The sequence below is a fragment of the Struthio camelus genome, chromosome 20 (genome assembly GCF_040807025.1).
Source record: "Struthio camelus isolate bStrCam1 chromosome 20, bStrCam1.hap1, whole genome shotgun sequence".
Lineage (NCBI taxonomy): Eukaryota > Metazoa > Chordata > Aves > Struthioniformes > Struthionidae > Struthio > Struthio camelus.
Window position 1 is genome coordinate 5678092 of NC_090961.1, and position 23778 is coordinate 5701869.

The 23778-nt window shown below is 54.7% G+C and overlaps 1 protein-coding gene across 8 annotated transcripts in view; it reads right to left on the reverse strand.

Moving 5' to 3' along the window:
* NTNG2 (netrin G2) overlaps positions 1 to 22092 on the reverse strand; it is a 48331-nt gene extending 26239 nt beyond the window's left edge. For 6 of the 8 annotated variants that reach the window (XM_068914242.1, XM_068914241.1, XM_068914240.1 and 3 more), the window contains exons 1-2: positions 17858 to 18212; positions 636 to 1279 (exon numbers count right to left, since the gene is read on the reverse strand). In XM_068914242.1, coding sequence (XP_068770343.1) covers positions 636 to 1279; positions 17858 to 18070 — 857 coding nt within the window. In that variant the 5' untranslated portion in view covers positions 18071 to 18212. Of the gene's footprint in view, positions 1 to 635; positions 1280 to 2095; positions 2207 to 17857; positions 18995 to 21867 lie in introns of those variants that run through there. The other 2 variants (XM_068914243.1, XM_068914244.1) reach the window with 2 other exon arrangements.
* Between the last annotated feature and the right edge of the window lie 1686 nt (positions 22093 to 23778).

Sequence of the window (23778 nt, forward strand, 5' to 3'; positions counted from 1 at the left end):
ATGCAACAGAGCGGATGTTTAGCCTTTGTGACTGTGTGGGCTACAGGAACTGAACCGTCTGAGGTCAGACGTGTCTCAAGGGTAGGAGGGTAGTGCACCAGGAGAAACTAAGGAACAAGCCCAAACTCACACAGGATTTTGAGCCTTCCCATCCCCCAGGACAGGCAGCCCTTAGAGAGGGAACAAGGAGAGCCACTTGAGCCTAGTTTTCATTTCCAAGTGCTTTATCACATATTAAGATGGGACAGATGAGATATGGGGGGCAGTAACCTGGCCAGGGTCAAGGAGTGCATCCGAATCTGAAAGGGAAATCAAACTCAGACCTCTTCCGGTCCCTGCCCCTGTTGCGAGTCGTGCCTGAGCTCCCCCCATACCGTGCCGTCTCCAGCAAGGACACAAGCGTCCTTGTCAGACACTCCTGCTGTAGCCTTGCGAGTGCCCGAGGCACCCACTGCAAGGACACAGCTGTTTTACTCCTGATGCTGTCCTGGCTTGGGAGAGAGGGTATTAAAGGGAGAAATACTGGGCTGATAATCTGATCTGTTGACAGAAATGCTGATGGCTTAGTTTTCTAATAGTAACCCTCTTCTCATCCCTGTGAGAAGAGACACCCAAAGAAATACAGTGGCCGTTACCTGCCGGTGACTTCAATGTTGGAGACAGCATAGAAGTACTTGTACAAATTCTCCCTCTGCACGTAGGTGCCACCGAGGGCCGGTCTCAGCAGTCTCATCCTCAAGTCAGTCACGGTGAAGAAGTCCTTCAGGCCTTTGGCGCTCTCCAGCCGGGTGTACAAGTTGTCCATGTTCTTGAGGTCCGGGCCAGCAAAGATGGCAAAGCGGTCTCTCACCTCGAACCGGACGTTCTTCTCCTTCTTGGAGCCCGCCCAGCGGGAATATTCCTCTGTGCAGAGGACCCTGTTGGCACTGGTGGTAGAGAGGTCCCTAACCCTCCTTGCTGGCATGCTGAACGCCTCCATGCAGTCATCCGCGTAATATTGGTACGGGTGCCAAGTCCTCCCGTTGTCTAGGGACTTCTCCAGCATCATGATAGTGGGCCGGCCATACTCGAAGGTTATCACAATATCATCCGTCAGCTCGATGCTCTTGTTCCAGGACAGCGTGATGTTAGCTAGCAGCGGCTCCGGGTAACGGCGCCACGTCACACTCTGCCAATATGTAGCCAGCCCTTCGTCCTCCGTGTCAAACATGAGTTTGGGTGGGTGGGCCAGGTCTGGGTTGGAAGCGTCGCACTCATCGCTGCACAGGTACGGGTTCTCCTGGAAGAACAACAACCCGTCACAAGAGAAGAAGGCAACGCGGGGCCATCGCAGGCACCCCAAGCTCGCAGCAGCGTGGCCCAACTTGCCCAGTTACCCTTTTTAGCTGCATTTATGTTTGCCACTGTTAACCGTTCAGCTGAAATGGAGCATGCCAGGGGTCTGGCTCTGGATGATGCTATTTCTGAGAAAGATTTAAGACAAAAATAGGTGGATTTGCCTTTGTTATAAGACTGACTGAGCTGTTTCCTTTGTTTCCTTAAATTTGGCGAGGGGGTGATTTTCATAGAAAGCACACTCCCTGAGACAGTCTCTGAGAAACTTCACTTATGCTTGGCCGAGATATGCGCCTATGGAAAGCTGCAGTTCACGCTTGCAGGAACTGAATGGCTAAAATCCCCCAAAGTGCCAGCTTTACTATGCATGTTTGTGCCTTCATCAGCAGCTAACGCTGAATGAGCTGGTGAGACAGCATCCCCACAGCCTCGCCGAGCACTGTCCAGCGTGGAGCTACAGAAAGGACATCTGATTTCCCTTTGCTGGGACAGGACCAGGCAGCAGCAGAGAAAGCAGAGCTCCTGCTTTGTGCTCCCGGTGTCTCTGCTGTTCCCAAAGGATGCCTTGGGGAGAGTTTCCTGGCCCGAAATAACCAGAGGGCTGACCTGGGAAGGACCCGGGAAAGGAAAGGGGGAGGGGGAAGAAATGGGTGGATGACCCCGTGCCACCTCTCTCGTACCCAGAAGGGGACCCAGGAATCCTGCAGGCTAAACACATTTCCTACCAATTTGTGTTTGCTGCTTGTTCGCGTGCTCTTACCCTGTGGCAAGTACGAGGTAATCTGAGTTAACGTCTTTCTTTGCAGAAACAAAGTTACATAATTTTGCGCTGCCATGTGCATCTGGCGTTCCTGCTGCTCAGCTGGAGACCAGCCGCTTCTTGAGCCGCGCCGGCTTCCCAGGCTGGAGGCAAGAGGTGCAATGATCCTCGCCAGTCCCCGGGGTCCTGCACTGCCAAGGATGTCTCCTCCTATCCAGATGACAGTGTCTACTGCTACTTCTGCTGTGTCACTCATTGCCCACAGGCTTGGGCAATGGGAGGAAAGCTCCAGCCACGCGCAGGGACCATTTTGCCCACGCCTGACATTGCATGGCCGAGCTCTTGTGCTTGGCAGTGACACACGTGCATGTGCCTGCATGTGCTAAACTGCATTAAGGGCATATCATTAAGGTCACGTAACCAAACGCTGAAAAGTTTGGATGTGCACATCAGGGTTATCTGTGCCTCTGTGGGTTTCTTGTACATGCAGTTGTGTGTTAAAGGCCTTAACCAGAGGCTCTTTTTCCTGCACTCCCTGCCTCGGCCCCCATGTGGCTCAGGCCTGTTTTAGGGATGAAGTGGGGCTGTGCAATAGAGACTCCTATCCCCTGAAAAGCTCTGCTCAGGTCCACAGCAGACTTTTTGCATACGAGGCTTCTCTTTACTTCTTACCGTCATTTTACCTCCCTCTCAGACCCCAGATCCAGGGGACTGGGGGAAGGAGAGAGGCGGGTAGGACCCCAGGCTCTGCGGCAGAGCTGGGACCCATCTCCCAGGAGGCCGAGCCACCTGGCAGCGGGAGGAGGTGATAAAGCAGCTGGAGCTGCTCAGGGCTGATGGATGGAGGAGAGGGGGCTGTCGGGGTGCAGGCTTGGCTCTGCTGAGGACTGCCGACTTGCAAGGTAAGGCCTGGAGAGGCTTTGTGGTTTATTTTCTGCATGTTTTGTGCTGTGGGTACATGTGCCTGCGGGGCTGGGGTTGCAGTTGAGGCGCAGGATGTTGCTGCTCCCTGGTTTGCGGCAGGAGCCGGAGATTTGGACGGCTGCAGGGGTTGGGGCTCCCGGTTGGCTGGGTTGTATCCGTCTCTGGAGCTGGGAGATCCCTGGGGTTGTGAGCACAGGGGCAGCAGCAGAGGAGGCTGCTCCCTGCCGCAGGGCACCGGCCCTGTGAAATGGGCTTGCTTTGAGCTGGGTGAACTGCTGGAGCTGAGCTCTCCCCAGGTGGCTGTGTGGCTCTTGGGGAGCCCGGTTTGCTCCCCTGGAGAGAGGGGAGGAGGGAGGCTGACTTGCAAGGTGGGGGTTCGCAGGTGCTGTGTTGACTGAGGCTGTGCTTTGGATGTGGATGTTGATGTGTATGTGAGGTGCTTTGGAAAAATCTGGCCTTTGCCCCCTCTGGTTGGGCAACCAGAAGTACTGGAAGCCACTTGGAGCTCTGCCCCTGCTTTGTAAAATGGGCCCATGGTGCCTTCCCAGACTCAGAGATGCGTGCTGAACACGAGTGACCGAAGCGCGTGGGGGCTGCAGTGCTGAGAAGCTGAGCAAAACCCAGGAGGAAATAAATAATTCTGTCTCCAGAGTAGCGCTGGAGTAGCACGCTGTAAATAAGGCAGAGGGCTGCTCGGTGAGCAGCGGGGATAAAGCGAAATACCGAGCGGCTGATGTGCACGTGGGCACCAGCCTCCTTTGCAGGGGATCAAGCCGTGGCCTCGGGGGAAGGAGGCTCCTGTAAATAAACCATGGGCTGCAGCACGTGTGCACCAGGCCGCCCAAGCACAGCAGCGAAGCCAGGCGAGCAAATCGCGATACGGGCGATGCAGCCCCCGAAAGCAGCCTAGCCCTGCCTCGGCACCGCCGGGTTTGACCCTGGATGAAAAGGGGTAAATTCGCACTGTTTTCAACCCCAGCACGCTCCCAAACACGTGCCTGTAAGGACACAAGCACCACGCTGACTCCGGCCCCAAAGAAGGGGGAAAGCCCCGCGAGCGGGGCAGGATGCTAGCCAGGGCATATGGGGCGCTGAGCTGCCCCGGGCGGACCCTCTGCTACTGTGATGAGCTGTTCTGGAGCAGGGATTAACAACAACAAAAATATTGACATATTTAATATATGCTCCTGACTCGTCACGTTCAGGGGAATTGTTTTTCTCTGCTAATGAGACCCTGCTTCCTGCTGGGGGATAGAGCCGCTTTTTAGCGTGGCTTTATAGTGGTTGCTGATAGGAAAGGAAGAAAAATCCATGTCAGTTGAAGCTGGCGGGGTTTTAGTACCGTTTCCTGTGCTGAGCCAACATATTGTGCTGCAGTATGGTCCTACTGCGAGCTAGCGGTCACACAGGTGGCTTAACAGGTCCGTCCTGAAAAGACCATCTTGGACCTCTGTTTTCACCTCCTGTCTGAACGAAGGAGCAGCCGGGCGGCCTCTCGGCGTGCGGCTGATCCGTCGGCCGGCGGGGACCCGGTGCGAGGCTCGCGGCCGCGGCAGAAAGCTGCCCACAGGCAGGCTTAGAGCAGCTCCGCACCAGCGAGGGCTGAGCGTGCCTAGCGGGCTGGCAGGAGCACCCTTGCCAGTGCCTTCCTCGCAGCCCATGCAGCAGCAGTTAGGGCTGCCCAAGCACTTCAGCTGGGTCAATCTGAGTTTCCACTGAGTATTTGCTGCTTTGGCTGGCCCCAGGGTAGCCACACGGGCCAGCTTCGTCCTCAGAGCTGGTGGTGCTACAGGGGACTGCTCCTATCAAGGCTTTCTTTGGAGGCTTTCTTAGGAAGCAGTTGTCAAACCATATGAGGGAAGGATTTGGCGGATGGGAAGGACCAAACACTAGCCAGGCCAGTGAGGATGCGTGAGACCACCCCTGCTGTGGCGAAGGGTGGAGTGGGCAGGAGGTGGAGCAGGTAATGGTCTGACAAGCATCTGAGCTTCCCCATCTGGAGGGATGGAGATGACCCCACAGAGGCCAGCAGAAAAGCACAACACCTAGCTAGGAGGGCCCTAGCATGCGACCTGGTATAGCAAGAGCAGGGTGAAGTTGGGCCAAAACTCTGCCTATTGCCCATAGGCTTGTCCCAAAGAAAAGGGAACAGCAGATGCACGATCTCTGCTCGCTCCCATACGTTTGAACCTGTAAATCCGCACAGCTCAGCAGACAGCAAGCCCAAAGATGTCTTTGACCTGATACTCGGGAGCGGCATATGGTTCCGGTATCAGCTGTAACAATGCAAACAAAATAAAATAACCTTTAAGTGACAATGCTGAGAGGTGGGGAGGGCCTCAAAAGCCGCCAAGTGAGTCATGTCACTTATAGCTTCCTCCGTGAAAATGAAGTGTTCCTTTTTGGGGTTTGGCTATTGAAACGTCCTTCCTCCTCGGGATGCTCAATACATTTTCTAATGGTGGGGTGGTTTGGAGTCAGCTTGGAGGGCAGGGAAGAACGGAAACAGATGGCTATACTTTGGCTGCTCTGTTGGTCCCCGTAAGATCGGTTAAAGCACTGTTGAAACAATTCCAGGTATTATTTTTGATTCTGGTTTCCTCATCCAAACCATGTGTCCTCCAAAGAATCTGTACAGAGTCTCGAGATATTTACGTCTTCAATATAAAAGTCAGAATGCATTAGCCAGTCAAACTTGGTCTCAGCAAGCTTAAAATAAAATAGTTCACTTTGAGTCTCATGCTATTAAATCAGTCGTGAATGTCCTCACCGCAACTAGATGTTGCAGGTTTCCAAATCTCCAGCATGCTCTTCTGATTGCTCTTTTTTAATTTGGGCACCGAAGTGATGTAGCCTTGCTTAGCTTGAGCTCATGGCCCAAACTGGCCAAGGCCCAGAGGCAAAAGGCAAGAGTGTGGCTGGGGACAAGTCGCGAGAACAAATGACAGAGGTTCTGTGTCCTGGGCATAACGTGCCTAGAGATGCACCCGTCCAGCTGCAGATCCACCCCTGGGGGCTAGTGCCGTCTCGTCACCACGCTGGTGTCAGTGCTCAGGTCGTGCAAAACTTCTACCGTGAGCACTAAGGGCTGGTCCTAGCCGCGTGGGCTGGTGCAATTTAGGGTTATGTCTCGTGGGGCGTAGCGCCCTCGCTGTCTTGTCTTCCCCAGCTGAAAGCCCTCGGACAGGAGGGCTCAGCACCACCGAAAATGGTCTCTGGCCTCTGCCCACAGAGAGGGCAGGCGATCGGCGCTGGCGCGAGGACGTTGCCTTGCACCCTGGAGTGAAACCGCGCAGGGACGGCAATACCGCCGGGGGCGTTCGGAAGGTCAGAGCCGGCATGCCGCGTCTTGCTCGCCGAGGCAGGATTTTTTAAGAAACAAGATATTGGCCTGACGAGCAAGGACGCAGGAGGACAAGGCGCTGGAGCGAAACTGCTGGCCCACCTTGCTGGCGAGGGAGGGGAAGCGGGGAGCGGACACAACAAAAGGCTCCGGTTTTACAAAACCCAGCTGGTTTCTAGGCCTGTTAATGAGTGTACAAAGTTGTTTTGCTTTTTTCCTGGCAGATAATGCCATTTTAAAGCCTCCTAGCATAAAATTATATATTTTTGTAGGTGAAATTACTTGATTAATCATTAGGCTGTTGAATATTTTAAATAAACTAGACATCTGTTGTGAATGGTGAAAGCTGCACAGAAATAAAACTGCAGCCTTTCGTAGATCTCTATGCCAAAGGGAAACTGGAAAGAAGTTACAAACACTAGCTGCATGATGAAGAAAAATACTTAATAGTACAGGAAAAAAAAAGGTTTAAGCCATGAAAAATAAGTGGATGGTATGAAAGTTTATACAGCTTGGGCCAAGATATAATCAGAGCTCTCATAACCTGGTCTGATTTGTTTAACTCTTCTCTTGGCTGCGGGAATGTCTCTGGACTTGCTCTGCTTCCAGGGGTTTGTTCTGCTTGATGAAATCATTTTTTTAGGTCAAGGCCTAAACAAAGCCCTTGGCCTTTGCCTTAGCCTTTTTTTTTTCTTAATAGGACTATTTTTATCAAAGGGGAAAAAATTAAATGCATTGGTTTGGCCCAAACATCTACAGCGTCGTGTAGGCTTCTTTTTTCTGCAGTGTTTTTCTTCCCCTAACCTGGCTCTTAAATGGGAAATGCAAGATCTCAGATCTTGGATGGTCCCAAGCTTTTCTGCGAGCTGATGATGGCCGGAAGGAGGGGCAAGAGGGGACCTGGTGCCCGTAGGCTTTGGGCGACGTTTCCCCTCTGCCCTGTAGGTGTTTATCAGCCCCAGGGGGAAGTTTTGCTGAGCACCACAAGCATTTCAGGGAAAAACAGCCCTGCGAGAAATCAGCATTTTACTGGCCTTCAAGCCGGCTTGTTTTTGGAGCGGTTTCAATGGCAGGCGTGATGGGGAGGCAACAGCACGGAAATCTCCTTCCCTCGCTCTGGGGAACGCCACGGCCGCGTAACCTCGCTCTGAATTTCCATCCCCCTGCAAGGTCCCTCACCGCTCACCCCGTCCTGCCGCGCTCCCGCTGTCCGGGGGAGCTCTTGGACATGTCACCAGGTCCCTCCGCACCCAGCAAGGCACCTACACCCCTGCCATTGATTTCCACCTTGAAAATGAGCTGATTAGATTTACAAAGTCACCGCATCACCGAGGACAACTACTAAGTGCTTAAGTCGGTACTAAATTTCCTTCGGATCCTGCAAAACCACCGCATTGACAAAATCCTCGCGCGCACCTGATCGCTGCTGCCGGCACCGCAACGGCCGCGGGCACCCGGCCGGCCCCGGCTCCTCCTCTCCCGGCCGGCCCGTCTGACGCGGGGCCCGTCCTGGCGGCCGTCGGCCCCGCGCGGAGCAGCAGATGGCCGGGAGGGCTAACGTGTATTTACGGGGCCCGCTCCAGCTGCGGGAAGGTTTTCCCCAACAGCGAGCGAAACAAGCCCTGCTCGGTCCCTGCCTTTCCCGTGGGCTCGCCGGCGCGGAGAGCCCCGAAGGCATCCTCCTCCGCGCCGCCAGGTCCCCCCGCCCCTTCCCCGCCGAGCGCGACGTTGGGTTTGCTCGCTCGGGGGATGCACAATAAAGCCAAAATCATTTCGGTTTGTTTTGCTGTTTCTCTCCTTTACGCTCAAGCGAATTCCCCTGCGTTAATCCCAGGATTAGAGGCCCTATCGCCACTAATATGCAGCCGGCCCCGAGCGTCCTCCCCGGGCTGCCTGCGCCTGCAGCGAGCCTCTGCCCCGGCTCCCGGCCCTTTTCAGGGATGCAGGCGTTGTCCGTCCCCGCGGGCCTGGACGCGGACCTCTGTGGCCGTCCCCAAGTCAGACAGGCGGGATTGGCAAGCCAAGGTGCCACCAGGCTGGATCTGGGGCGCGCTGCGGGATCCTGCCCCTTCGCTGCGACGGGAGCAGTGGCGACGGGTTTGGTCTCGGTTTTTCCGTCCCCATCTCGGCCCGAGCGACAACCACCGTTCGCGCAGCAGCCGAGGAGATGTCCAATTTCTGCGCTGGAAATGGCTGACGAGGGCCATGTTCAGCGCTCCTTAAACTGGGAAACTTTCTTATTTTTTTCTTCCTTCCAAAGCAGCTCGCGGAGGCAGGTTTCCTCAACAGCATCGCATTTGCATAGGCGAATACACAGGCTCGTCCTAAAGATGTTATTGCGTATTTTTACTCTTGCTGTTTTTGACTTAAGGGGTCAACCGCTCTATCTGCGTTTATGAAAAGACAAGGTGAATTTTTATGATCAAAAATAACATTGGGGAGTAATTAAATCTCATGCTTCAGGGCATAAACCATAACCTGCCGGTGGCCAGGACGGGATTCCCAGAGAACTGGAAATATTTTCTGACAATTAATTTTCACTCTATTCACGGGCTGGGAGGGATCAGAGGGGTGAAACAACCGTAATTAATTTACAGCGATTATTTCCAACAGCTGGCAAGTGGCATAACTCGCCGGCAGAGATGTCTGGGAGCACGGAAATAATTGAGCAGAAATAAGAGGTTGGCGTCTCTGGAGCCAAAGAGCCCCGTGCTGCTCGCGCGCCTTGTTCGCCTGGCCCGGGGCGAAGCCGCGGCCGCTGCGGGGAGCCGCCGGGCCCCAGGGCTGCCCTGCCCGGGGGAGCCCCGAAACGGGAGGCGAGCGCCCGTGAGCGTGCATGAGTTTCTCCTGCGTGCGGTGAACCGCCCCGGACTCGTGTCCTGGAGTCCAGGACTTGCACGGGCAGCTGGAGCGGACCTGGGGTCGGAGGCGTTGTCGGTGCATCCCCGGGAAGGGGGACCTGGAGCCGAGGCCGTACGGGCGCGGGGAGGCCGTGGGCTCCCTGCTCCGGGGGTCTCCGCTTGGCGCGCGTCGGGGGGGACGGCGGCCCCCGCGAGGGCCCCGCGCTCCGCCGTGTACAACACAGACACATTGGGGAGGCTCTGGACCAAAAACGTGCTTTTTCCCAAACGAAACCTCAATAGTGCTCTTCAAGATGATGCGTCTTCTCCTTTTTTTTTTTTTTTTAAATACCACTTTTGCCAAGTTGCGTATACTTTTTTAGCTCACGCAGAAGCTCTTATTTCCCACGGACGGTTGAAGACGGCGTTTTCTCGTGCCGCGCGGCTGGCGGGGAGCAAAGCCCGCGCCGGGCCAGCACCGCTGGCGCCCCCGTCCGCCTTGTGCAGCCGGAGAGACGTTTCGGAGGGGCCGGGGCGGGCGGGCAGGTCCCGGCAAGGCGCCGGTGACAAAGTGGCTGACTATTTGGCAGCTTCGCCTCCGCAGGGGAAGGCCAGGGCCGCTTGGGAGGTGACAGGCGGGCCGGGACCCGCAGCGGGTGCTGGGGCGGCTCGTCCGTCTGTCCGCAGCATCCATCGCTGCCTCCGCTCGCTCTGCCGAGCTGAAATCTCCGTTCCCGTCCCGGGCGCTTTCCCGCGGCGGCTCCGTGGGCGCCGCAAGGGTTAAGCGCTGCACGGAAAATTCCTCCCTTAAGAAGATAATCTGGCCGGGGCGGGCGGACGCCTCCCCGCGCGCCCGCCCGCCGCCGAATCGCGTTTTTGAGCGGCTCCTCTCGGGAGCTGATAATCCCCTCCGCTGAGCTGAGCTGAGCTAACCCCGTCCCTTTTCGGCAGCCTCGCCTCACCTCCCGGCCCAGCTCGCCCGGCCGGGGACGGGGCTGACGGCGTCGCCGGCGCGCGCCCCCGCTCGGAGCGGCGCAGGGTGAACCCCGTCGGCGGCCTGCCTCCAAACGCGGGCTCTCTGCACCCGAGAGTGGCAAGCTTTGCCCTTCCCAGGGCCCCTTCGCTGAAGCTCGTCCGCAGATTAAAGCCGCCTGGCTCCGGCCCCGTCCCTCCTCTGCCGGGTTAAGCCCCGCGTCTTGCCGCAGAGGAGCCTGCCCGAAGGAACCCCCCAAACCGCCTCTAAGTGCGTTATTGATTCAGGACTAAGAAAACGCTTAGGAAGTAGGGAAAGCGTCCTGCTCTCTAAAAGCCTGCGCGCCTCGTAAGCTCGATACCGGCAGCCTTTGCGGAGAGGCTTGCTACGCTGCCATTAATATTTTATTCTGTAAAAGAGGCCGGGCTGGCCTGAATGGGGGAGGGCAGGACGCGGAGGCCGGCGGTGGGGAAGGAGAGGCGCGCAGGGGTGCTACGGAGCTCCTCAAACGCGAATCCCCTCCCCAACCCCGAAAAAGCAGCGCCGACCCCGCTGATAAGCGTTTAGCTACTTTATACGTGCCTGTGTTTTAAGGGTAACGTTTTAACAGGCGTCTCTGCTGTTTGGCGCTGTGCCCGAGGATGGGACCAAGAGCTTCTCCAGAAGGTCCTCCAGGACCTCCTGCCGCAGCAGGGAGCGGACGCAGCCGAGCGGCGCAGGGACGGGGGGCCGGAGCCCGTTGGCCGTGAGCAACAAGCGGTTGATTTTGCACTAGTCGTCCCTTTGGGCTATATCCCCCCAGCAGGGCCGTGGAGGACCGGGCTGGACGCAGAGGGAGCACGGCCGAGAAGGTGCCTGGTGGCTGTTCAGGGAGGGCAGAGCCCCGCTGCCCGCGCGCGAGCGGCCGCCTCCCGGGCAGCGCGTCCGCGGTCGCTGCGTCGCCCCTCGTTCCCCTTGCGCTGCTGGGGGGAAGGAGATGGGGTACCAGGTGGCCCGTGCACGCAAGCAGGAGAGGTGCGAGGCCGCGCGCGGGGTCCGGCCCAGCCTGGCGGCCCTGGTGCCTGGCGCGAACGCACGTCCGGGAAGCGGGTCGGCGGCGAGCCGCGCGCGTGATGGGCCTGACGAGCCCGAAACGTGGGCTCGGCCGGGCGAGCAGCGCCCGCGCGTGGGTGAGCTCCCCGTCTAGGTCAGCGGAGGAATTCGCTAGCCGCGGGGACCCTCCGCGCCCGGCCGGGGCGATGGGCTGGCACCGCTGGGGGGCCGCCGGCTCGGCACGGCCCCCGTCCGCGGAGGCCGGGTTGCGGGGGGGGGGGGGGGTCTGGCCCGGTCGTTTGGGCAGCAGACAGCTCGGAGGGGCAGCAGAGGGGTCCGGCGGGGATGGAGGCCGCTTGGCCCAGCCGCGTCCCCGCACACCTCTTCGGTCACGCGCGTGCCTCTGGGGCTGCCGACGCGACGAGGCTGCGCGGGAGGGAAGGGGCTGTGCTGCCACGGACCTGGGGCACGGTTTGGGGCTCTTCACAGGCACGTGTCTATCCAATTTATCCAAAATTTGTCCCACTATAAAACAAGGCGAGAACTTGCCACCCCGAGGGGTGCGCGGCTGCGTTTTGCTGCGTGTTCTGGGGCGGCTTTAGGTGGCAGCAGGATGCGGCAGCCGAATACGCGACAGCCGGACTGATGGCCACCGTCGGCAAGGCCGGAGGAAAAGGGTTGGACCCGCGCGGCACCGAACCCGTTGCAACCGCGCGGTCCCAGGCACCGAGGGTGCAGTTTCAGGGTAATCCCCCCCGCGAGCGCCGCTGAGCCGCAGGTCACCGATCATCCTTGCAAGCGGTTACGCAGCCAGGCGCTGAGTTCAGGAGCTGCTGAGGTCGCCGAAAGCTAAGCTGTTCGGGTACTTTGGTACAGGCAGATCTCAAAATCCTGGCGGTAAACAGCCGAGTTTGGGGTCTGAAGTCATAAATCAAGCTCACCTAAGGGCTAAGACTGAGCTTCCATTGAGGGAGAAGGGACTGCGGTAGGAAAGCGTTCCTGCCCACCGAAATACCGTCTGTAGGGAGGATTCCTTCTGAAGTTTAACAGCAAATCGTATCTAGGCTATATAATATAAAAAAGATTTTTAAAAACTAGGAGAGACTTCCCTCAATCTTTAGGCTTCAAAAGTTGCTTATGGAAAAATGTAGTAGCTGGTATTGCAGCATGAGTGTGCGCGTGCGTGTAAAACAAGGCGTAGGAGCTGGGCTCCGGGCTCTGGCCCAAGCGCTGCCGCAGCACGGCTCTGGCGACGTTGCTCTCAGCCTTCGCCCTTGCGCCTGCTGTTCCCTTTGAAGACCAAACCCTTTCTCCCAAGCGCTTTGGTCTCTTTGCCTTCCTTTTTGAGGGGGGAAGCTTCCAGTTCGCCGTGCCAATTAAATCTGCTGGACAGCTTGATTTTTATCACCGCGACTCTTCCATCCGCGCGTTGAAACGATCCTTGTTAGGAGAGCGATAACCCACTTTATAGCGAGATGAATCCCGAGTTGGGCATTTAAGGCAATTGCTACGGACTGCGCGGGGGGAAACCAGTGCGCTCAGCGCGCTCGCACTGGGGGCCGAACCGTGTTCCCTCATCTGCAGAGCCGCCGCTCCGGCCCCCAGCGCAAGGAGTCGCTGCTCTCGACTTCAAATCGCGCCGCGTTCCCCGCAGCAACCCCGCCGCCACGAGACCTGCACGCGGGTGGGAACGGGCCCAAAGGCCCCGGCCCCTTCTCCCGCGCTCGAAAGCGGGGTGTCGCGACGAAACCTCCGTCCTGGTGCAGGTGGCAAGGGGTTGCCTCTCCTTGCCGCGCTGGGCGCTCCTCGGAGGAAACGGGCACGTTTTCCAGGTGCTAATGTAACGTTCCCGGAGGGTGCCTAGGGCAGGGGGCCGTTCTCGCTCTAGAGCTGGGAAAAGCAAGACGCTGCTCCCCTCCCGCGACCCCGGCTGAGATGTCATTTGAGGATTTTGCCAGCTGAGAGAGGATTTCTTGTGCTGGTGAATTTTGGCGTAAAGGCAAAGCGATCGTTCCCAATGGCATATCACTGCTTTAAGGGGAGCCCTGACTCCCAGCCCTCTGCCAAGGCCGAGGATGCCTCGAAATCAGCAGCAGGTAGAGCTGAACTTATTCAAGGAGGAGAAAAAACGTCCACTTTTCTTAAAGTGGTTTCCACTGGACCTGCCTGCAGTCCCTGCTGGGCCCCAGGATGTTTCTACATGCTGGAGACGAAGGCTGCCGCTCTGCCCACCCTCGCTTGCGTACCCGCCGTAATGTGCGAGGAGGAGGAGGAGGAGCAGGGCAGCACGTGCGTCTCCTCTGAGATGCGGCCGAGGGGGAAGGCTGCCCTTCGTGTTTTTTTTTTTTTTTTAAATCATCTCTGCTCAGGGCACCAGACTGGGTGAATCCATCCTTTAACAGCTAGATCATGCTGCATCTTTAGAAATGCCTTTGGAAGAGCTTTGCTGAAGCAATTCCATTTCCCTTCCAGCTTCAAAACCTTTGATTTTTCATTTTGGTAACCCCCAACTCTTTGTTTGCACCTAACCAAAGGTGAGAAGACACTTAGGTGGAGTTGTGTGTGAGATGAGCTGAAGGAGAAGGCCTTCTGCGCCCACGTGTTTGCCTGTCTTTTCCAATTGCATCAGCTGCTCTAATAAATCAAGTCACTCAGAAAAGTTTAGCTAAGGATTAAAACCCAACATCAAATTTGGCCAAATGTGTAATAAATAAATAAAGCTTTTTCTGTTCTGTCCCTGTGCCAAAATCAACAGGTCCTATTAGCTGATGAAACAATGCTGACGCTAAGTAAAAATACCCCTGACCCATCAATACGGGCTAAGAGCTCGGCCCTGCATCAAAGAGCATCAGCTGAACAGGGAACAGCGTCTCGACACCTCCGCGAGGACCAGGCTCCCCTCGGGCCGCGCGGCCGGCGCCTGCACCTTGGCCGGCTGCGTCCTGCTGTTCAGGAGCAGCAAAACAGCTCCCGACGGGCAGGGAGGTCTCGCAAGGCGACCTGCGGGGCCACCGCCTCTGCGCTTCCCACCTTTCCTCTGCTATAGTCATCTGGAAACCTCCTGAGCTGCAAACGTGTTTGGAGCAGGGAAGGTGCCTTGGGTGTGTGCTTGCCCCCCGCCTCCCCGGTGTGTGAATTGCCCTAGAAACCTTCTTCTTTTTTTTTTTTTTGGTTAAATTCTATGTGCAAAACACCAAAGCTGGCAAGGGAAATTCTCCAAGGTCCCTGCTTGATATCAAAAAAGTGCTTCAGTGGATCAGATTATTTCAATACCCGGGAGCGCCCTGCCAGCCGTGCCGCGCGCCCAGTCCCTCAGGCGCGTTTGATGCCAAAGTAACACAGAATTTCTCGTCTGCCCCGCGTGAGCCCCTGGAGACTCGCGGCACGCGAGCAATGCTGCTCCTAGAGAAAATCCCGCTTTTGAAACCCGCGTTCAGCTGTTTCATGCCACGTGCCGGATGTGATCTTTGCAAGTTTCACCCTTCCCCTGGCATTAGTGGCCAAAAGATCTGTTCCCTATTAGTCCTCAGTCGCGCTTTGCAATGCGTTCGGGTTTTGAGTTACTCATCCATCTTCCTGCTCCTGCCGCTCCCCCTTCCCTGCCACGTTGCAACAACCCACGAGTCGTTTTTCAGGTGGCCCTGCCAGAAGGGCGCTGACACTACTAGGAGAAGGTACAAGCACTGTGAAAACAAAACCTCAAGACTTTACTAAGCAGCCAAATGCTGCACGGAAAGGAGCAGCCAGATGCGACTGGAAATTGCCACGAAACTCAGGAAAGACAATACTCCAGACAGCTCCCTCAGATCCCCCAGGCACCCGCAGAACTAGCCGAAAACGCTGCTGTGGTTGTTAAAACCGTGGCACGCGATCCTGCAGGATGGGCAATACCTCCCCGATACCGATACCGCCTGAAAGCCCAGAGCTTGGCAGGAAACACCCGCTGTTTTATGGGATCTGGGCTTTCCCGTGAACCCCTGCGTCGGACCCTCCTCCAGTCCGTCGGACCCACCGCGGTCCGTCTGCCTTCCGCCTGTCTGTCTCGAACAGCCTGCACGCGGAAGACGGTTGCGTCTCTTTAAGTTTGACTTCGGTTGTCTGAGTAGTGCTGGCATCCTACCGGGCTGTGCTCAGTTCTCAGTACCATTGGTGTCACTTCACGGACAGCATCCTGCTGTTTTGAAAGACGCCTAAGAAGGCAACGTAGCCCCCGCGCGACCCTCTCCGCTGGAGGGCCAGGCTCGGGCGAGAACCCACCTGTTCCCGCGCTATAATTAAAACCCGAAGGGGACAGCAGGACACAGAGAGGCGCGCTCAAGCGGGTCGGCAGGCAGGAGCGCGCGCCGGCGACGCCGTCCGCGCCGGCAGCCCCGCTGATTTCCCTCCGGCGCTGCCTTTGCGCGGGGCTAGCGAAACCCACCTCCTGCGTGTCAGCCCCCGCGAGGATGGAAAGAGCCTTTCTTGCTGATTCCCCTTTCTCCTGGCCAGAAGGGGCTGCTCAGCAGGAACTGCCCGCGCGTCATCCTCCACCGCGGAGGCCGGGAAATCGCCCTCGAGCGATTTCCCCACGGCACGGGAGCCCGCCGCTAGAGCACGGCTTGGGTGTCCTTGGTGCGCTCCATCCCCCAAATACCGGCTGTGCTCCTTGTTCGTCCCCGTCGCCCTGCTCCTACCTCGTTTGCTCCATTTTAAAAACTCCCCAGTCCTTAGACGGGGATAGCATTGGCGTCAGATACGGGAGAAAAGGCAACGGTAAATACACGGGGATTTCCCAAACCTACCCCAAAAATCCAGAAACTAATTTTCTATGTATTCCTTCTGTTCTTGCTTTGATTCCTCATTGGCAAATGCACGCGGGGGATTTGCGCTGAACCGCAGGTTCTGGCCGGCAGAAGGGAGCCGGGATGGCCGGGCCCGCTCCCTCGGGGTTAGGCAGGGACAGGAAGGCACGTCCGTGCTTTGCGTTTGGGTAACTCTCGGGCAGGGACGTGCGCAGCGTTCGTTACGGCACCTGGCAGTCGTACGCTACGAGGAAATACTGCTGTTACCCAGAATAGAAATATTTTAGCTAAGTATTGACTGAATTGAGAGATGTAGAGAGCCGATGTAAGTTTCGTAAAGGTAAAAGGAGACGATTACTTCCTTGGAGGTCAGTAAAGCTGAAGCCTCGAGTAACGATAGCTGGAACGCGTTTGCAAATAACCGCAGTGAATTCAGCCGAAAGCAAGCTGCTGTTCACCTTTAATCCTTCCGCAGCCAACCAGGCAGATGGGAATCTGGGCAGCTAGACCGACCTGTCAATAGTTAACTGTTTTATTTGCCACCTTGGACTTAACCTTTCCTTTCAAATGTTCATTTAAAAGGAAAAGCCGATACTCATGTGCAATTGGGGGGGGGGGGATTTTCTGGTTCTAATGAGACCACTTAAGTTGGAGAGAGCTAGGTAAATACTGGTGTCATGACTTGATCATCATAAATGCTTGGCATCTCTTGATGGCAAAGCAGTGTTTTCCTCCTGAATTTTCAAAAGCAGCCCAGGGTTGGTGAGGCTGTGTATTTTCTAGAGGGGAAACTGAGGCACAGGGTTCAAAGGGTTGCCTGGTTTCGCAACATACACCTAGACAGCGCTGGCAACGGGATCCCGGAGTCCGCTCCCCTCTTCTACTCGTTTGGACAGAAGAGAACTCCCCTTCTCTTTACACGTAATAGGTTGGTGAAGTTTTTTTTAAGAGGAACTCCTCATGCGGCGATCGGCCTAGGGGAAACCCTTTCAGTACGCACTGGCTTTCTCACTGTGCCTTAAATATGTGGGTTTGGACCACTCCTGTAGTGCGCTTGGGAGTGGACTTTACAGCTATGTTGTCTTGCTTTTTGTTTTGACCCCTGAACTCTCTTCAGCAACGTAAAGCCTCGTGAATTATAAATCAAATGCTCCTGTGGAGCCTTGTGGTGCACCAAATAAAAGGCAATGATTAATATTTAAGGGAAAATAAGTTAAAGATTTTAACTACAAGGGCAAGTGTTTGTCCACAGGGTCTTTTCACGTTGAGGCTTAGAAGCAAGGGGGAGCCAGGATTTCAGGGACTTGCCAGGCGAGGTTGTTAACCTGCTCTCCTTGAGCTCCCTGCGCACCAGCGCCGTGCGAGGCTCCACCTTCCCGTCCTCACCCCTGTCCCCACGGGGCGATGCCTCCGCCTCGGACAGCCTCCGGTGCCGGCGTTACTGGCGGGAAGTCCACTGGACTCATGCTTCGAGATGGGTTCGGTGAACATGTACTGCACGTCTTGGCAAGCAGACGTACGGGCCGAGAGCAGTTTGGATGGTGTCCTCACAGGGGGCTGCGCGTTTCCGAAACTCTGACCTTACCCTCCCAGGCCAGCACTTGTCTTTCCACCGCTTGGCTGCCCCACGCTCCCCCGACCCGTCCCTGAGCGTGCCGGCACCATCCCCTGCTCGTGGGCCAACCGCTTATGGGCAGTGTGGGGATGGGCAAGGTGCCTTCTCCCCGTTTTGCAGACTGGGAAGCTGAGAGCACAAGACAGGAGCCAACTGAGATGTCTTTCATCTCAGTGTCTCGGCAGGACACTTGGTTTCTGGCCACCCACAGCAGAGTCTGTTATAACATGTCAAACAAGGGGAGAAATACTCACATGAGTGCAGAATCTCTCAGGCGGGTCCCCACAAGTGATTCCTGCTGGGTCCACTCTTACTGTCACGTAATCCTTCATCCGCATGGCCTTGGGTTGGCAAGCGTAAAACTCCCATGATGGGCCATCGTCCGTGGTCACCCAGGACTTGCAAATGTCATACTGTCCCATGGCCAGGGGCAGACAGTGCAAAAGGAGAGCAACCAGGTACGGCATGGCAGCTGGGACCAAGGGCTGGATCCCCAGGCAAGGGAAGCACCAAGAGTCCCGAGAAAGGCAGCTACTGGTCTAGGGGTTGCTCTCAGGATCAGCATGGAAACTCCTCATCTAAAAGTGATCCAGTCTAAGGAGATCCAGATGATAGTAGGAACGACCCCGCTCTCCACGTTGCGTTCAGGCGAGGAAAGCTGCTCTCAACACAGAGGCCAACTTTGCAAATCACTCGATTTGGAAAGTTTCGACTAGAATTGCTGATCAGTGGTCCAAAGTCTTCCTTAACCTCATTTTTCCCCTTTTTAGTGTATAAAAGGTCTTCCAAATCAGCATGAAAATATCTAGAGGTGACTCCAGTCAATCAATAGAAAGATCAAGTTCTGAGTCGCTGATGAAATTTGATAGGAGTAAATTGGAGAGGCTGCGAGATGGTGCTGGATCAGGTTTTCAGCAACCTTCTCATCTGCTGCAAATGCGTCGCTGTGTGGAGTGCTTTAACCTGTGGTCTGCCTTAAATAATTCTTGGGTTTTTTGAACATGAATTTATAAAATAAATATAGCATCTGGTCATCAATACGATTCTGACAAGAGAGATTCCTTGGAGCTAGATTTCCCTTCTTCCCAAGGATGACTGCATCGATGTTACTGCATTGGGTGGCAACATCTGCAAGTGGTCTGAGCAGGCTCTTTCGTGGTCATTTGATTGACAAGAGCGGTGAGCAGCGTTGGCCCTGCTTGCTTTTCCTTCTGCTTCTTGTGGTGATGGTGAGGCACTCACGTAAGGTGGTCTCTGTCCTCCTTTGCCTTTTGGCAACTTAGCAGCAAGTTCCCAAGCCTTCAGCTCCTGGCCAGGCTGCTACCTGAGGGCTTGTTTTCCTTTCATCGTCAGGGGAAAGGAGGTGGGGGGGGTTCATTAGCAGGCCCCACCTGCAACGGATTGAAAGACAAATTAGCTGGGACAAAGCAGGGGGAGGGTGGTTGGAGCAACCAGACTTGAGAGAACACGAGTCCCCCAGGACGCGCGCAGACCTCGGCTGGGCTTCCTGAGGCCAGGTTTTTGTAACAAACAAACAAGCCAGGTTTTTGTAAAAGGGAGATATACAACTTTAATAAAAAGAAATCCATAGTCAGATGCTTATGGCAGATCTGTTGTTTGGGAGATTGGTGGGAGTGCTGCCCCACTTAAAGGTATCTGATTTTTAACAGCAGCTGGACAATAGCGCTAATGGGTCTTTAAAGAATATCAGGAAGGAACAATAGGTCATTAGGAGATGGAGAATATGCAGACATAGGCCAGGGACAGACAGACAAATTGATAGTCTTAAAGATAAGCAAATAAATAAGACAGCTGGGGAGACAGATACATTGTCCAGCAGCCCCATATATGATTTATCTGAACAATAACATTTAATAAAAAACAATTTAAAGCACTAATAACATTTAAGGTTCACCTAATACACAGAGAGCAATGACCTCCCCGGTATTCATTTCAGGTTAAAGCAACATTTCTGCAATTTTGTCTTTTTTTCCAATACAGCTATAAAAATCTTAAGTAATTACAAAACAAAATGACAAGGAACACAAGTCAAACCATCCCTCAGCATTAGTTCCAGGAGAGACAGATCTCATAAGAGAAGGTGGGAGGTGTATAACCAGAACAGAAATTTAGCTCTGGATAATTCCCTTTTTATTTGATTCCCCAACTTTTTCTCCAGAATTTAGAGATGTCTGCTTCAACAGCGTGTTCAGCGTTTGCTTTCTCATAAGGCTCCTTTCCTATGTGAAACTCTGGGTTAGCAGATGCGTTGATCCATGTTAGGGGGGTCCATATCGCTGTGCTACCATCTCCCTTTCCCCCCCCCCCCTTTGGTTGAAAGATTTCTGATGGAGATGAATGAGTTCAGAAAAGAGAACCTCTCTCTCATGCTTCATTGCAAGCTCTCAAAGAAGAGCCTTTTATAGCTGCATTGGACCTGAATAAACTCCCAAAGAAAGAATAGTCTGGCTGCTATTTTTACATTATGAGTAAATGTAGTAAAAATAATAAAATGGTGTGACACAGAGTGTTTTTAAGTCCCACTGACATCAGAGCTGTCTTTTCAGTTATAATAAGTCAGTTCCTAATTATTACATCAAATTGGTCACGGCCAACTGCCTGATAACATCAGAGGGGGTGAGACTTCAGTATTGTATATAAAACAAGCTGGGTAGTTTTAATGAGGACTCCAGTGCTGTTAAGTTTATGGATCTATTTTCATAGCCTTAAAGATTATATTTTGCACTTGAATGACTGTCGGGGAAACACCCAAGGAAGAAAGGATCTATAATATCTATTAGTTTCTTGTTATGCTTGCTAAATGTCATAGATTCCCAGGGAAATAAAAATTTGCCTGAAAATATATTTACAGGCAGTCAATCATGCAGGTTCCCTGTGAAGTCGGCAGTGTCAACACTGGCACCTTACAGTTCCTTTGCAGAAATAGTTGCACAATGTTGCTCTAAAACAAGCTGTCGTACCACAAACGGGGAAGGGAAAGGTTTTTGGAATTAAAGGTTTTGCCCTGCTTGATTTGGTCTGGTCCTTAGAAAATAAATTTTCACCCGTGTTTATCAAGAAACTGCAGTTCATGGGAACAAGCAGAATCAATGCTCTTTGATTTCTTTGAGGAGTACTCGGCAATCACAAGGAACTGATAGCCAGAGTATTAAAAACACAAAATTAGACTGTATCTCGACTTAGCAGGTTCCTTTATTTATTTTTTTTTAATTGGATTAACACCCTATTGAAATAAAGAGACAACACTGAGTAACAACACTCTGCTCTGGAATTAAGTACAGAAAGTGAACTCAGCGCAGGAGTTCTCGATTTTTGTTTCGGAGGTGTCGCCTTAAAAACAAAACCCCAACACTCCCCTCGCCCCTGCACTGATCAAGTGCGGGGAGTTTTTGTCCTTTTTTTTTTTTCCTTGCCGGTTTTCCCTTCCAGTTAATTTTTAAAAGCAAAGTTAGGAAATATACGCTCTGGATGCAGGGCGGCAGGAGAATGAGCTGTAAGAATAACATTGCAAACCTCAAAGGAGAGCCATACTCCCAACAGAAAAACTGTAAATCTCGCTTACATTTAGCTGCTCTCCCTTAATGCATTTGTGGTTCCGGACAAATTGATGCCACTTTTTCCCCTTTACCCCACATAAGGTTTCTTTTACACTAAAGGACTTTGAGATAATTGAAGGACTGTGTTAAAAGTAGGCAAAACAGGAAACCAGCTCTCTTTGCAACGCCAGCATCTCTTGCTTTACATCACTTATTTTGAAACTCCGGGGGGGGGGGGGGCATCATTGCATGGGAAACGGTGCTACTTTCCAGGCAGGGAAGGGTGACAGCGAGACCCCCGGGTGCGCGGGTGGAGGAAGTTACTTTGGAGGCAGGAGGAGCGATGGGCAAATTTGGCAGCCGGAGCTTGGGGGCGGCGGGCTGCCGCGGCGCGCACCCTGCGCCCCTGCGGGCCCGCCGCCCGCTCCGGCCCGGCGCTTCCTCGGCGGAAAGTTACGAGCCGTGGCCACCGCGGGCGCGGAGCCGCTCGCGCTCCGGCGCCGCAGGGCTCCGCGCCGCGCCCGGCTCCGGGGAGGGGGTCCCGGTTATGGGGGGGTCCCGGCTGCGGCGCTCTGCGCGGCCGGAGGGATGGGGGCTTTGGGGGCCGAGGTGGCTAACGATGGGCGCCAGGAAAGCCCTCCCTCCCCTCCGCCCCCGACTTGCCGGCGGCGGCGGGACCGGCGGTGCCCGGCGCTGCACGTCCTTACCGGGAGGGAGCTGCGGCGGCGCGGGGCTCCCGGCGGGTCCCGGGCGCAGAAGTGAACTTCGGGGCCGGTGCCCCCCCCCGAGCCCGGCGGGCGGCAGCAGCGCTGCGCTGCGCTGCGCGGCCCCGCCGCGGCTCGCCGGCCCCAAGGGCAGATGGCCGGGGAGCTTTGTGCAATCCCCGGCTCCCCGCGCAAGTTAATGCCGAGGCTGAAATCCCTTTTGCTATCACTTTCAATCACAATCGGAGCTTTTATCTCCGTGCCTGATCCAGGCTGCGTAACTTCCTCTGTGCAGCTTTAGCACACACCATCCCACCGGCGAGCAATGTGCTTCTTAAAGGTGCAGGGAGGAAATGCAAGCGGGGAGGGGAGAGAGGAGGCCAAAAAAAAAAAAAAAGCAGAAAAAAAAAAAGAGAGAGAGAGAGAGAGAGCGAGCGCCCGAGGAAGAGGAGGTTTCGAGCAGGGATGCTTCAGCCCCGGCCCGGGCGGCGGGGGCAGCGCAGCTCCGGTGGGGCGGTGCCGGGCGGGATCCGCGCCGCCCCGGGCGCCGGGCGCGCTGCGCTGCCGCTGGTTAGATAACCGAGAGGCCCGGGTGTGCCACTCCTTTTTCTCTTTCCCTTTTTTTTTTTTTTTAAGGGCTTAAAAAAATCATGAGCTCATGTTTGCTCGAGGAAAAAGCTCTAGTCACGAGGGTTTCCCTGCACGTGTAAGTTATCAGTGGTGTGCCCTGATATTTCGGGGAGGCTTCTGCTGGCAGAGATGCCGTAAATGAAGTTGTGTGTGCGTGCGCTGGGGGAAGAGGGGGAGGTTGGAATTAATAGGATAAACAAAGCAAAAACTCAGCGATGGGTAATCAGATGGCCAGGAAATGCTTTGATAATGGTGGGAATGTGCTTTGGGATTTAACCAAACCAGCTTTTCTTTGACAAGGCAGGGGATTAGCATGCAGATCTGTAACGTGTGATAACACCTTCCAGCACTGAGCAGCAGAAGCTATAGATGTTGCTAAGATCATGATCCTGTGGCTATGCTGAGGGGCAGAGAAAGCTTCGGCAACGGGAGGGGTGGATAAAACTGCAGCAGGTGAAGGCCCAACTCGCCCTTCACCACGCGGATGCTGGGAGACGGTACTGGAGGCAGTATCGTCCCTAAGCGGTGCCAGGTTTTTGACAGGTGCGTGGTTACATGGCAGTCTGTTTATGGGCAGGAAATCCAAAGAGCCCCCGTTGCCCCCTATGTACATGACCACTAAAAACCAACTGTTCCTTCCTAACCAAGAATTCAGTAATTTCTGAGTCAGAAAGTGCGTTGTTTATCTTGCACATGGTTTGCAATTTTGTCTACACGATGTTTTGTTACATGTTTTCTCTGGATCTATTGCTCTGGGGTCTTTAAGTGGCTTCTCCTGTTTAGGAGCCCCTGGAAAACACAGCACCTGGCCAGTGACAGGACAGAGGTGATTTGGAGCTCTCCTGGGAAATGAGTTTCCTGTATACTGGAGCGTAAGTGAGATCCAGGAAATGATGGAGTATATATCTTGAGGGTGGCCCGTCCAGATGTCTCAGTAAGGCAAAGGGTGGTCTCTGCCTGCAAGACTGCCTTTGACTCTGGCTCCATCTCTGCTCCTCCAGCCAGGGCACAGATGATACTTTCCACATGCTATTTTTTGCTATAAACACTTACTTTATGACAGCAGTATTACTTAAGTGAGAAGCACTGTCTGGGAATTCAGGACTGGCTAATATTCCTGGATATCACTTTGTGCCTTCAGATCTTCTCTGTAGTAATGACTCCCCTGGAAATTCCCCATGTCTCACTTATTACTCCTTTATTAGTTATTATGGTACAGTAACAGGATAAAAAGGAGTTGGTATTTCATTTTCATTCTCTCTAATAGCTCCGGCAAAGACCGAG